Source organism: Delphinus delphis, chromosome 1 (assembly GCF_949987515.2).
Source record: "Delphinus delphis chromosome 1, mDelDel1.2, whole genome shotgun sequence".
Classification (NCBI taxonomy): Eukaryota; Metazoa; Chordata; class Mammalia; order Artiodactyla; family Delphinidae; genus Delphinus; species Delphinus delphis.
Genome location: NC_082683.1, coordinates 26,045,111 through 26,059,016, shown reverse-complemented (window position 1 = coordinate 26,059,016; position 13,906 = coordinate 26,045,111). Strand labels below are relative to the sequence as shown.

Below are 13,906 nucleotides of genomic sequence, written 5' to 3'. Positions count from 1 at the left end.
TGTGGGTGAGTCAGAAGGCCCGCTCTCTCTGCCGGTGTCCTAAGAGACAGCCTGAGAGTCAGCTGTATGGTAATGGCCGCCAGGGAAGAGGAGGAGCCCCCCCTGCCAGACCCAGATGCTTAGGATCCAGGAAGCCTGTCTGCTCTCCAGTCCTCTTAACCCAGACTCAACAAGGTCGCTCCGCAGTGACACCGAGGCGCGTCTGAGGCAACCTGGCCCAGCTTCCCTTTCATTGGGCCGCCACCTCCCTGGCAGGCACCAGGTATGGAGCCAGGGCCTTGCCCTCCTGTGACTCGGCAAAGCGCCCCAAAGGGATCCTCCTGTCACAGCCCTTTCTTCCCTCTCGGGAGAGGCCCCTAAGAGCAGAAGTGCTCCGAGGGGCAGGGTGATGAGGGCACCTGTGTGAGACAGCCGCGGCCTGCTGTGCGTCTGGGAGCCAGGGGCTTTTCGTGGGTCTGACAGTAATTCGGTCCTTGGCAGAATTGCAAATGCTCCAAGCATCTGGCATTGGTACCTCCAGCCTTCTGGTTCTCAGGAGGGACCCTGGGTGGGAAGGGGCCTACAATTTTCCCAGCTCTCTAAGGGCTTCTTTTGTGCTTGTTTTAGAAGGTACTCTCTTCCAAATTAGGTGGTACCCACTCTTGCCTTGATTCTAAAATGCACACTTTTAACTATGCACCCTTTTCCTCCTCTGGGAAATTAAGATGTTAGACCCAAGACCCTTCTAACTCCAGTCCTCTGTGATCTAGTGCCCCTGATCCAAAACGTCCACTCTTCATGCCCCAGTCCGCCCAGCAAACCTCATCCCTAAATTGGGAGGAAAGCTATCTGCTTCTCTAAGTGATTCACAGCCAGGTGTGAATGGCCACAGGTGTATATTTGCATTTTAAAGCAGGTTGTTAACCAAATGAATCTCTTTAATGGAATACTCTGTCAGGGTCCCAGGACAGAGCCGCCATTCCTCCTTGCCTCTCTCTTCCCTCTCTCCCCCCTCCCTCTCCCCTCCCCCTCCCCTCCCCTCCCCTCTCTCTCTCTTTCCCTCTGTCTCTCTTTCTTTCAACAAATTGGTGCTTAATGAGATATCTTACCTCCCTCACTTTCAGAGCAGCACTGATTTCTTTAGGGGCCCAAATATAACTAATGAGATTGTAAAGGGAGGCCACAGCCTTTCCAGAGGGCTCAGCCCTCAGCTTGCCGTGCTCTGTTAGCACCAGGTGCATCTGGTCTGTGTCAGCTGCTCCCTGTCTGGGATGTGGCTTCCCTGGGCGTCACTTTGCAGGTGCTCCCCTCAGGGTCTCTCTAGAGCAGGCAGTTGTTTAGGAATCCTGCTGTCACCCCTCCTGGCCACGTGACTGGCCTGCTAAGCTCAGGCACAGTGAGCCGGACTTCAGAGCCAGGGGCCTGGAGAGAACGCTCTGTGTTGTATAAGCGACCTTGTTTTGCCATTTGTCGAGCAGAATTTGTTGCAGGCAAATGATCCATGTTATCACCTATTCTGCTTCCTTGAATCCTGTATTAACTTCATTAGCTTTGTCTTTCTCCTGCTGCTGCCAAGCAAGGGTAGTTAGAAGTCTTGTAAATTAAAATACCCCTTTCTCCTCAGGTCTGGAGAAAGTGGAAATAGCTACTGGCCACGCTGAAGGGTAGAGGGAGAGGCTCTGCTTGCCCTTCATTTCCTCTGAAGTCAGGTCTTCAAGGGGACTTATTTTAGGGGCAAATAGAATGAGTGGCCAGGTCATCTGAAATACCCACAATAAATGTTAGTACTGAACGATATTTCAGCATAACTGACGATTTTTGCCTTACCTGTGCTTATAAAGAGCACCATAACTGGTTCCGAAGTGGCCCAGATGGTGCGTGGCTGGAGCCAGCCTGACCTCTGTCCTCAGTGGGCAGGAAAGCTCGGCCTCTCTGGGCACCTACCTCCTGGCCCCGGGGGTGGGGCCGTTTTTATAGGCGTCTCGGGCCTCTGCCTCTAGAGGTCATCATGCCTTTCCAAATGCCTGGAGCCAGCATCAGTGTTTCAAAGGGACCAGGGAACCCAGAGCTGCAGCCTTTGGGGCCAATTTAATGCTGTATCTCCCTTCTGCTGAGGAAATCCTCACTCAAACAGGAAGAACTGGGCTAAGGAATAGCTCTCATTCTTCTTTATAGCCAGGTACCCAGAAGTGCCACCCCCATAGGCAGGCACCAGCCCGGCTGCTCCCTCTCGTCATTATCACCTAGAAAGTGATGTGCCAGTCTCAGCTGGTGACCGGTTGCTGTCGGAAGAGTAAGGAGATCTGTACGCTGGTCAAGAGTGAAGACGGAGCCCACGGGTTCCCCGTGCTCCAGCTCAGCAGCCATTAAATGGCTATTATATATTGGACGCTGGGTTAGCCCTGAAGATACAGATGAGACCGAGACAGCCCCCACCTAACGGCACCTGCTTTGCCTAGCAGAGGAGACCGGCCCTGTAGCAGATAATTTCACAAACTGGGCCACTGGGGGGGGTCCTTCCTATTTTAATCCAGTCCCTATAAGGGCTGTTTCTGCCAGCGCCTGTGAGACCAGATTGAGAAGCGATCTACAAGGTTGAGGCCTATGTTATGTAACAACTCCCCCAGAACACATTGTTTTGTCATTCTGATCCAAATACTTAGCCCTTTGTGGTCAGCTTCAATTGAAGGCTAGATTCTACTTCCCCCTTCCACCACCGCCACTGAAGCTTGGCTTTATTTCCTTCCTGCAGCCTCTCCTACTCAGGGTGTCCTGGCCTCCACCTTTCAGTTCCAGGTAGCTAACTCTGTATGAAGGCATTTGAGACCTGTGGGAAACCCGGCAGCACTTACAGCCTCGGGACTGGTCAAGGGAATTGAGTAAGGAAGAATTCCAAAGATAGAGAATTTCTTTGTCTCTGTCTTCCATCTGGCCTCAGGGCCAACAGGGCAGGTTTCTGCAAGTTTAAGCGGCTTTCCCTTAAGCAGGCTGCAAAGCAGTCTGGGAGAACGGGAAGCAGATTAAATTAATCTCAGTGTGCTGAGCTTGGCAGGGGGTGAGATTGTATATGGTCATTCCAGAAATAGCCCAGACTCCTCTGTGACTAAAGCACATGATAAGGTATTGCCTACAAGATGACTGCAAAGCGAAATAGCTGCAAACCTTTATACAGTCGTAAAACGCTCTCCCTTCCGTCCCTTGGATTCTGTGTCTCCTGTAACCTGGCCCAGAGGTATAGTGGAGAGTGATAGCTTATAATGTTGTGGTGAAGGGGTTTATTAGTTTGTTCTCTTGCTTAATAAGATCCTTTTTTAAAAACTTAGATTCCCAAAAAGTCTTTTTCCTCCCAGAGTTAAGTATTGGCTCTGTAGCCTCTGAGCTCGTGAATGTCTCTGTTGGCTCCTGTATTTGGCACGAGGAAGGACTCTGACCTCAGGAGCCCCCGCCTCGTCTTGCAGTGTACGTTAGTAGGCACAGATCTGAGAGACAGGAGGGAAGGGGGTAGAGGGGGTAAGGAGAAGAGTCGAACAAGGTTGGAGAGATCCCATAAAAGGAGACAGGGTATCAGCAGCTGTTTGGTGATAAATATCAGTGAAAAGAGGGAGGTGGGCAGGATCCCAGAATTCAGAGGAGAATGGATTAATTCCATAGAAGTATGATAAACTAAAACAAGGCAGTCACTCATTGCCCTCCATCTGTGCTCTCAGCGAGGAACGAGATTGTGTTTGAAAGAAACAAAACAAAACTCTTACCAACAGGATCTCTTGGATCAATACACTTGATATATTATGTTACTATTGACGGAGTACCTGACTTTAAAAGATGCTGGCAAAGAAGACCTAGGGTGATGATGAATTTGCAACCTTTTATATAAGAAGTCGTCAAAGGAGCAGAGGGAGTGTGGCCTGGAGGAGAGAACGTAAACTGGGCTCATAAGTGACATCCTTCATGACACCAAGAGCATTTCTTGAGTGTTTCCCAGTGTGCTAGCGCTTCATTGCTATTCATTTTCTCACTTAGTCCTTGTAGCAACACTAAAGGGTAGGTCTTATTATTGTCTGTATTTTATAGCTGGAGAAACCAAGGGTCAGAGACAGAAGAGGACTTGTCCCTAATCCACTTGAGTGATAGAGACCAGTCTCTAAGCCAGGTCTAAGCCTGTGTTTTTGCCCATTATACAAATAAGATTAGCCTTGTTCTGTGTGGTCTAAGAAATAGAACCAGGGTAAGTGGACAGAAATTAACAGAAGATAGATTTTTGGCTCATTATAAGGAAGAACTTATTAATTGAACTGCCCAAGTTGGGAACAGACTACTTCAGAGGTAGTGAGTTCCTTTGTCATTAGAGGTATTCAAACAAATGCCAGAAAATCACTGGGTGGGGCTATTATAGGGAAGGGTCAAGCATTGGTAAGGGGTTGAACCAGACTTTCTAATCTTGTGACTCTATAATCTGTACAGTAGCTCATTAGCGAAGCCAGGGAATATTTTACTAGGCTCTAATCAGAGGGGAATAGCCATCATCTAAAAATAGGATTTTAACTTACATAGTAAGCTTTCTATTTTAACATTTATTCATTATTTTAAATAAAATAGATTGTTTCTTTGCATATTTAAAATACTTTAAAATATACAAGCAAAAATGTAATTATGTAAATATAGACTGAAATATTTAAAATTTAAAAGCAAAGAAACTTAATTTGATTGACTGTATAATTAACTCAGTCCTCCTAGTTATTCATGGATTGTTAAGGAAAGATTTTTTTTTTCTAGTTCCCAAACACCTTTACAATTTTAGAAAGACTGATTCTAACGGAGAAATTTTCCATCCCTATAGAAAGGTCAAAAATGTCAAACAATTTTTTTCAAAGGACTATAAACACGTAAACGAATTTTTCTAACTTGCTGGTATGACTGTCTCCAAAAAAATTAATTTTTAAAAAATCTCATTAATCACATCTCTTAGGTAACTCCTGCTAAGCTCTGAAATTTATTATAGTTGAATTACAGAGGTCTGAGTACTGAAGACATGTGTCATGGCCAACTGTTTTTTTAACAAAAAAGATTTATCCCCGTTTACTGCACATTAGGACTACTAGTAAGAAAATGAGCCGGTTATAAACCTTTTCTAAAATGAGTTTATTTTGATTTCTCCATGCCACATAATTAGGCATCGTGAATTCCTGTTCTGTGGTGGGATTTTTAGATCTTTAACATGAAATAAGAGCATCTTCATATAAATTTTGTGCAAAAATTACTTAGCTAATAAATATACTGAAATTCTTTTTAAAGTGTGTAATACGTACATTCACACTGGGTTATGCTTACTGTCAGTAGGCTTGTTGCAATAAAGAAATGGCTTTTTCTTTCTTTTCTTCTTTCTTTTTTTTCTTTTTTAGGAAGTTCCAGGTTAAAGGCAACCTCAGCTTCACACAGTTGGCGGTGGTAGAGAATGGCCCTGGGAAGGGGGGGTGGGGAAAGAGTTAAAAAAGTGAAGAGAGGAAAGTTGCTTCTAAAACAGTGAAGCAACTCAGGAGAGGTACTGTTTGGAGTGGAGAAAAGGGGGTCCCTTGTGGTGTGGTTCTGTAAAGGCACCTCATCATACTTACTGGAGCTCTGTCAGGCTCTTCAGAGAAAGGCTGGCAGCCCCGTGGAGAGGAAATCTTAAGCAAGGCTCTCCTTGGAGGGAAGGAGTCTGTGGTTGGCCGAGAATCAGATTGGATGTGGAGCTGAGAACTGGACAAGAGGCTTGATTGGGGCAGGAGACCTGCAGGAACAGCATAGAAAACCTCAGCTCTGCTTAGGGGCTTCCTCGGTGGAGAAACAGAATACACGCATGTCTTAATGCAGTGATCCCAAATAACCAGTCTCCGATGAGGCGGATCTGTGTTAAAATGTTCACGTGGGGTTCAGTACTTTGACATTTCACAGCACGCTTAAAATCTAACCCTTTCCTGAGGAACCTCATAGAAGGTTCATTTCCTCTCTGCCCCAAACCCCCTCATGCCCCAAGCCCTATACCTAGTTCAGCTTTTCATCTTGGTTTTAGATGTCACCTTGAATACATTTTCTCCCTTGAGCAGAATGTTAACTTGTTTGTCCAGATCAATATTGACCAAGGTCTTAACTCCTCAGAGGCAGAATTCTTGCCTGTGTAACCTGGTTGGACTAAGCACAGTTGGGAAATTAAGAAAACACTGCTGGCGGATGAGCTGCATTGTTGCAGAACACACTGTAGTCTCACTTGGTGGTGGGTCCACTGAGACTGTACCACTTTTGAATGGGTCACTGGGGGAGGGGACTGCTTGGTTTGCATCGTCGGGCAGTGTTGAGTCCCTGCTCTGCTACTGGCCTAGACCTGGTTCTGACCCCCGCCTCCCGCTTGTGTTTTCCTGCTTTCCCTTGTACAGAGACAGGGCAGGGCATTGTTCATGCACTGACCGACCTCAGCAGCCCCGGCATGACCTCAGGGAACGGAAACTCTGCCTCCAGCATCACCGGCACTGCCCCCCAGAATGGTGAGAATAAACCACCACAGGCCATTGTGAAACCCCAAATCCTGACGCATGTTATCGAAGGGTTTGTGATCCAGGAGGGGGCGGAGCCTTTCCCGGTACGGACTACTTCTTTTCCCCTCTTTTTTTTTTTTTTTTAATAAGTATACTTTGGATGTGTATTAGAATAGCTTTACATTTCCATGTAAAATTTCTGAAAATGTGAAAAATTTGCTCTTTCCTTGCTAATTTTCCCCCAAAGGAATATCAGAGCCATTTGCTTTCTAGGATTGAGTGTCTTCCTAAGGTCCAGAAGGGGTCAGTGATTAAGAATAATTGGCAAGACCCCTTGGTTGGAAGTTGCCACACAGACTCAGCCGTGTCCCTGCCTGGTGAAGTGCGAACCCCTTGGTTAGAAGGGGTTCACATTGGGGTATTTGGTGCTGCAGGGTGATGGACTTTGGCATTCGGGTTTGAATGCCACAACCCCCAAATGGCAACACGTTGGCTGGTTAGAGAGCAAAAGGAAGCTGTGTAGAAGAGAATTCTCAAGATCTATCTGAATGGAAGACAAGCGAACAGAGTTACAGCCTGAAGCTTCTTTTCTGGGGACAGAGCCTTGAAAGGGGAGTGAATGAGGGGCACTCCAGAAAGGGGCACGTCATCAGGTGTCTCCAATTAAAGCATAAGACCAAGGGGAAACACAGAAGAATCAAGAACATGGCTCGTTAGAACAGCACCCAGAGCCAGCAGTGCACAGTGTGAATTGGTGAGACAGGTGGCCTGCTCTCTAGGTGGGAGGAGCCCAGCGCCAGGTGCACTCCAGCCTCTCTCGTGATAAACTTAACTGGCTGTTAGAGACACAACATCTTCATGGGAGGCCATCTATCTTTTGCACATTCTTTGGATCCACGAGTGGTGTGAATAGTCAGCCGAAGCCTCTGGGCTTGATGAACTGAGATGGGTGGACTGCCCTTCTAAAATGCCAAAAGACAAAAATGCCAAGACAGGTTCTTGTCCTCTTTCCCTCTGGAGGTCGGTCAAGGCCTGGGGCACCTTAGCTATAAGTAGCTCTAGCCCTGTCACATACCTTCCCTCATTAGACTAGGTCCTCCCTTTGGCCCCCTAGAGAAGCTCCAGAACCCAGCTGATCTCACAGGATTGATGCTGATTGGACAGCAGCCCCAGCATCGCCCAGGAGATCTGGCAACCAGGCTGCCTGCACAAAAGGCAACAAAGGGAGTGCACCAAAGAGTGAATCAGCTAGTCTGGGATCCTGGCACCACCGAGGGCCTTTGCTTTCCGGTGTGGCCCAGCATCCGCGTTTTCCTCTTCTCCTCCGTGGCTGCCTGTCCCTCTGGCTCGGGTAGGGCAGTGGTAAGGGAGAGAACAGTAAGGCATCCAGGAATGGCGGCTGGGTCTGTGTGTCACACATACAGTCACACACAGCCTCAGCTGTGTTCCTGCCCCGTGACGCATGAGTGCTGGGGCCCGGCCCTTGTCCTGGTGCTGTGGGAAACCTGATCCCTGCCTCCATCTCTGTCCCCTAGACGCTTGGAAAAGTAGATATTCTCCTGACCTCCTAAGCCATCCATTGGTCCTGGGTTGAAGCCATTTCCATCCCTGTGCTTTGGTGGTCATCGGCATCTTGCCTCTTGAGCTAAACAGCAAAACAGGCCTTGAGCAGGGTGTACCTGGATGGTGATACAGGGGCGGGCATCTGTGCCTGGGTGCTTTATACATGTAATTTTGATGAGGCTGGATGGCAAGGAAGCATGCCCACCTGACCCTCATGGCCTCCATGTTGCCTTGTCCCCTAGGTGGGACGCTCATCCCTGCTGGTGGGGAATCTCAAGAAGAAGTATGCACAGGGGTTCTTGCCTGAGAAACTTCCGCAGCAGGACCATACCACCACCACTGACTCAGAGATGGAGGAGCCCTATCTGCAAGGTAGCGTCTCAGACCCTGGATGCCGGGGCTTCTGGCGGGGCTGAACAGGACTCAGCAAGGCTGGAAGGTCCTTTCCCAGTATCCACGGAGGGGCTCTGAGCCGGGGAGCGTGTGAACATGTCAGCTGACCAGACTGCCCTGTCCTGTGCCCGCTCAGCCCTGTCCCTAGAAAACGGACGGCAGTTCCTGCCCCTGGGGAACTGAGTGTGCCCTGCCTGTCTCCAGCCCCACTCCTGCCAGCCCCAGGATTCCAAGAGCGGCTTTGCCCGCGTGAGTCACTCGCCAGTTGTAGGCCTGCAGGAGCAGCCCCAGGTGGCTCGTGCCCTTCCTCTACCGCCTCGGGAGCCTGCACTCGGGACGGGGGCCAGCGAGGGCTGCACTTGCCGCACGAGCCACCGACTAAGTGGAGGCGGGACGGGACGCCCACGTAGGCTGCAGAACTCCTGGGCTCTGTTACCCAGGCCGGCAGCCAACTGGATACCTCAAGGGAAGGGCGGGGTAGTTCCAGATCAGTGGTGACAGCATTGAAGCTTTCCCTGTGAGCGCCTGCTCTCTTCCAGGGTCATAAAGAGGGGCGCTGGTTCTTCCCCACCCGTGCTTTGTCTCATAGTCCTTAGAAGCAGAAACTGCCGGGTGTCCAGGGGCCATCTTTGGACACCTTCGGATACTTTCCAGGGGTGAAACCACAGCCCTTCCAAAAATAGCGACAAAGCAGTTTGGCACTCTCCAAGCCGCTGCTGCAGGCAGGACAGAGCAGAGTGGCCCGGGGTGGGGCTGTGGGCAGTCCTGTGGGGACTACTCCTTGTCCGCGCTTACCGATTTCCATGCTTTTCAGAATCCAAAGAGGAGGGTACTCCCCTTAAACTCAAGTGTGAGCTCTGTGGCCGGGTGGACTTTGCCTACAAGTTCAAGCGTTCCAAGCGCTTCTGCTCCATGGCTTGTGCAAAAAGGTGAGAGCCTCAGCCCCTTCCCTTTTCTTGGGATTGCGCCTTGGTACCCAGCTCCTTATTTCCGTGACCTGCCTGGAAGCAGCAAAGAACTCCCATGAGCAGAGCAGGGCAGGCGGCAAGGGTCCAAGGGAAGGAAGCAGCATGTAGCTTGTCGGGCCCTCCTGGGTCCCACTGGCACCCGCCCTTGGCAGCTCCCATCTCCTTAGGGTTTACCGAAGCCTCCACCGGAAGCTTTGCCCAGAGCCACTGCGCTGGCTACAGACGTTTCCTTTGCGAGCGTTTGCGCAGCTTAGAAGACAGATGATCACAGTAAACACCAGCGTTGTTTACTGTGGACCGGCTGTGTGTGAGTCTCTGTGCTGGGTGTTAATATGCATCATGTCATCTGATCTTCAAAGTAATACTGTGGGGCAGGTATTGCTGTCGTGCCCTTTATACATGTTAGGAAACTGAGGCACAAGGAGAAGTAATTGCGCCTAAAGCCTTCGAGCTGGGGATCTAGACTTGCTGACTCTAAGCCCAGAGTGATCCTTGTGCCGAGAGGGAAGAGGCCTGAGCCCCCAGAAGAGAGGAGCTCTCTAGGCCCCAGGCAGAGACGCCCTGCACACCAGCTGGAGTAGGGCTGTCCGCAGCCCTCCCTCCCCACAGGCTGCGCTGGAGGGCCTCCCGCACCTCTGCCAACTCTGCCAAGCTGTTCTCTGTCAGGACGGAGGACACTAGTTTCCCGGCCCCGGTGATACGTGGAGTGGAATGTGGCAGCCCTGAGTTCTTACCGTGATCCGAGTTGTGCCAGGCACTTTGCACACGTTAGCTTATGTTAATTGCCAGACCAGTTACAGAAAGTGAGTGGTCTCCTCCCCAGCGCTAGATAAGGAAACTGAGGGGCTAAGTGACTTGCCCAGATCCACACAGCTAGTACTGAGTGATGGACTTAGGACTGGGACGAGGAGGCAGACGCAGCTTTTGCCAAGTATCTTGGCTGCTCTTCTCCTCCTGGACCATTCGCCCTGCGACTGCCCTGACCGCCCTTGTTCCCCGGCTCTGGCAGGTACAATGTGGGATGCACCAAACGAGTGGGCCTTTTCCACTCGGACCGGAGCAAGCTGCAGAAGGCGGGAGCCGCAACCCACAACCGCCGTCGGGCCAGCAAAGCCAGTCTGCCAACACTTACCAAGGATACCAAGAAGCAGGTGAGAGGCTGGCGGAGCCTGCAGCTCGTGCTCTCGGGTCCCCACCAACTTCCCTTCCTGACACGACCCGGGACGCCCGCCGTCCGTTTCCGCTGCTGGCATCAGTGCTGCGTCACGTTCTCATCTCTCATGATCTGTCAGGTCAAGCCGTCTCCCCGTGTCCCTTCATAGGTCCCTTCATGTAGACCCATGGGTGCTTCAACTTTCCCTCCTCCGTGACCTTGCCCCGACTTCACCCCTTTCTTCCAGTTTGCCTCCATCCTTGACTTCCGGGGCTCCCCTGCCTGAAGAGACAGGCTGTCCCAGGTAGCACCTGCCTTCCGAGGAGGGCTAGGTGAGAGGCAGCCGACACCCTTTACTTCCCCTCCTTGTTGCCTCTCTGAACATCAGAGCACTGAGTCCTTGAAGGTCTCTACCAGGAACGTGGGTGTTTGTTCATTCAGTATGTTTTAGCACTGGCTGTACGTCAGGAGCTGTTAGGCACTAAATCTCTTAAGTTGCGCTCCAGGAACTCAGAGCCTAGTATGATGCTTCAGACCTTATGTGTATTTTGCTGTTTATTGTTATTGTTTTGGCCATAAACCTCTTTAAGAATCTGATGAAAGCTACAGTCCAATATAGACACACACAAGAAAATTTACATGCTATTTCAGGTGGTTTACAGACCATCCCCCTAAACCCATAGAGCCCTGGTTAAAAACCCCACATCTAGAAGAAAGAATAGACGTAGAATCAGATCATTGCAGCATAGTGTGGTACATGCTCCAGTACTGGCACTGACTCTGCTTAGGATCAGAGAGGGGACGTGGCAAAAGATGCTTTTTGATCTCGAATTCAGATACATAGTAGCAGACCACGTAGAAAAGGGAGAATATACCTGCCTTTGCCCAGCGCTCTGTTAGAGGTGCTTTATGCCCCCATCCTGAAGAAAACCGTTTCTCTGTGCTCCCAGCCAGCAGGCACTGTACCCCTCTCGGTTGCTGCCGCACTGCAGCTAACACACAGCCAGGAAGACTCCAGCCGTTGCTCCGACAACTCAAGCTACGAGGAGCCCCTGTCACCCATCTCAGCCAGCTCATCCACCTCCCGCCGGCGACAAGGCCAGCGGGACCTGGAGCTCCCTGACGTGCACATGCGGGACCTGGTGGGCATGGGGCACCACTTCCTGCCAAGCGAGCCCACCAAATGGAATGTGGAAGATGTCTACGAATTCATCCGCTCTCTGCCAGGTAAGGTCCTTGGAAGTTCCACGCCTGCCTGGAGTAGCAAGGAAAGCAAGGGTGTGAGAGACCTCACCTGCCGCCACCAGGAGAGACCGGGCAGTTCAAGGAGAGGCTTGGGTTCAGGAACGGGGTGCGGGGTGGGGGGCAGAGATGAGTAGGAGGAGGTGCCTGCCGGTAAGAGCTCACATTCTAGCATGGAGCGCCGACTGTAATGTTCCGTGGCTGTAATCTGCCGTATCTGTGGGCTCGATGAGGGGCCTGTGTGAAGGTGATGACGTGACCAACCCTGTGTGTCTCCGGGATGAGTTGGGAGGCGTGTCAAGTGGGAGTGGAGGAAATCGGTCAAGGAGAACGTTAGAACGAAGAACGTTTACACTGAGTGACGGTGGACAAGCAGGCCTGTGCCGGATGGAGAGACGGCATCAGGGAGCAGCCTAAGCAGAGACACGCAAGCATGTAAAGGAGCCGGTAGCTGCACGTGACCCTGGGTGTGCAGTGCCGGTGGTCTCGAAGGTAGGATCTAGAAATGAAGCTTGAAAGACCTCCCATCTGCACGGCTGCACTCGTCGGGACCAGAGCTTCTCCACTGTTTCTTCTGCCAGTCTCACCCAGCCACTGACCAGGTCAGGCAGTGGTGACCATGAGCCCGTTCACTCAGAGACCAAAGTGGGATATAGTGGTTAAGAGCAGGCTTTGGAGTTAAACGGAACTGGGCTCAAATCCTGGCTCTGCCGCTTAACCCAGCGTATTATCTATTGCTGCATCCCCCAGATTTGTTATGGCACAGGTCATGTGGATAAGGAATTCAGGAGCGGTTTAGGCGGGCAGTTCTGCCACAGGGATTCTTAGCAGGTTGTGATGAGGATGTCGGCCAAGGCCAGCCAAGGCCATGTGAAGGGTCACCTGGGGCTGTCAGATCTGCCAGGGTGCCTCACTCACACGCTTCCCAGGGAGCGTGTGGCTGCTGGCAGGAGGCCTCGGTCACTCTCCCACGGGTCTCTTCAGAACGCTCACGCTTGAGTGTTCTCGTGACGTGGCAGCCAGTTGTCCCCCCAGGGGGTGATCCAAGAGAGCAAGGTGGAAGCCACCCACCATGCCCTTTACGATCTAGCCTCAGAAATCACATTCTGTCACTTCAACAATATCTTGCTGACCACACAGGTCACCCCATTCATTGTGAGGGACTCATGAAAGCATGAAAGGGAAGCAAGGATCATTGGGAGCTACTTGGAGGCCGGCTACTCCCATAGTTCACCCCAGTGATTCATGTTCCTCCCTCATGCAAGATACCCTCACCCCTACCCGAGGCCCCACAAGTCTCATCCCATTACAGCGGAGGTTCGAGGTCCAGGATCTCAGCATCTAACACAGGTCCAGGCACGGATGAGGCTCACTGGGTCCAGCTCCTCAGGGATGATTCCTCTCAATCTGCAGACCTGGGAACGAGGAACGGGTTATCCACTTCCCTCCACAAACCTAGGATATGGTGGGATGGGCATCGGGTAACCACGGTAGACGTGCCCATTCAGGATGCCCCGTTCAAGAAGGGAGAACACAGGAGGCTACAGGAGTCACCAGTCCATACCAGTGCATGTGTTGGCATTTCCTTGGTTAGGACTCAAAGCCCGGAGTGATTCTCTTTCGCTCTTGGTTCCACCCTGAGTCATCCTTCCTTTCCCATGAAAGGCAGCCTGTGGAGTTGTTTTCTCAGCCTGCTTCCTGCTGCTTTTATTTCACATTACCTCTGATCCTTTCCGTCCATGTGAGCAGTGTTTCTGCCAGACGATTCTCTCTTACTCTTTGTGGGCTTTTTATGAATGTTATCCAACAATGTCTTCAAGACAAGCCTTACTCCACATTAGGTTTCTTCTGAAGCCGAGGGACAGTGCCCTTAACAGTCTGAGGAGCTGGGCCGTTGAATGGAGAGGCTCTGTGAGGCACGCCCATAAAATCCTGAGAGAGCGTTTGATCCAACAGTTCTCTGAGGCGGCACCTTAGAGCTTTCTGCGGTCTTAACAAAAGATTTAAGTCACCCCCGCAGTTTCGTCTTTAGACTGTGTCTTTTTGACTGTGTCCTGGATTTGGTCTTTGCCTAGAAACCATTTCTTAATTTTAGCATC

General features: G+C 50.9%; 1 protein-coding gene across 4 annotated transcripts in view; it reads left to right on the top strand.

The window, feature by feature from the left end:
• PHC2 (polyhomeotic homolog 2) overlaps positions 1–13,906 on the top strand; it is a 102,607-nt gene that overhangs the window by 86,231 nt on the left and 2,470 nt on the right. For 3 of the 4 annotated variants that reach the window (XM_060018717.1, XM_060018710.1, XM_060018736.1), the window contains 5 exons: positions 6,390–6,592; positions 8,294–8,423; positions 9,259–9,373; positions 10,422–10,563; positions 11,516–11,792. In XM_060018717.1, the coding sequence (XP_059874700.1) occupies positions 6,390–6,592; positions 8,294–8,423; positions 9,259–9,373; positions 10,422–10,563; positions 11,516–11,792 (867 nt within the window). Of the gene's footprint in view, positions 263–6,389; positions 6,593–8,293; positions 8,424–9,258; positions 9,374–10,421; positions 10,564–11,515; positions 11,793–13,906 lie in introns of all 4 variants that reach the window. The other variant, XM_060018726.1, reaches the window with a different exon arrangement.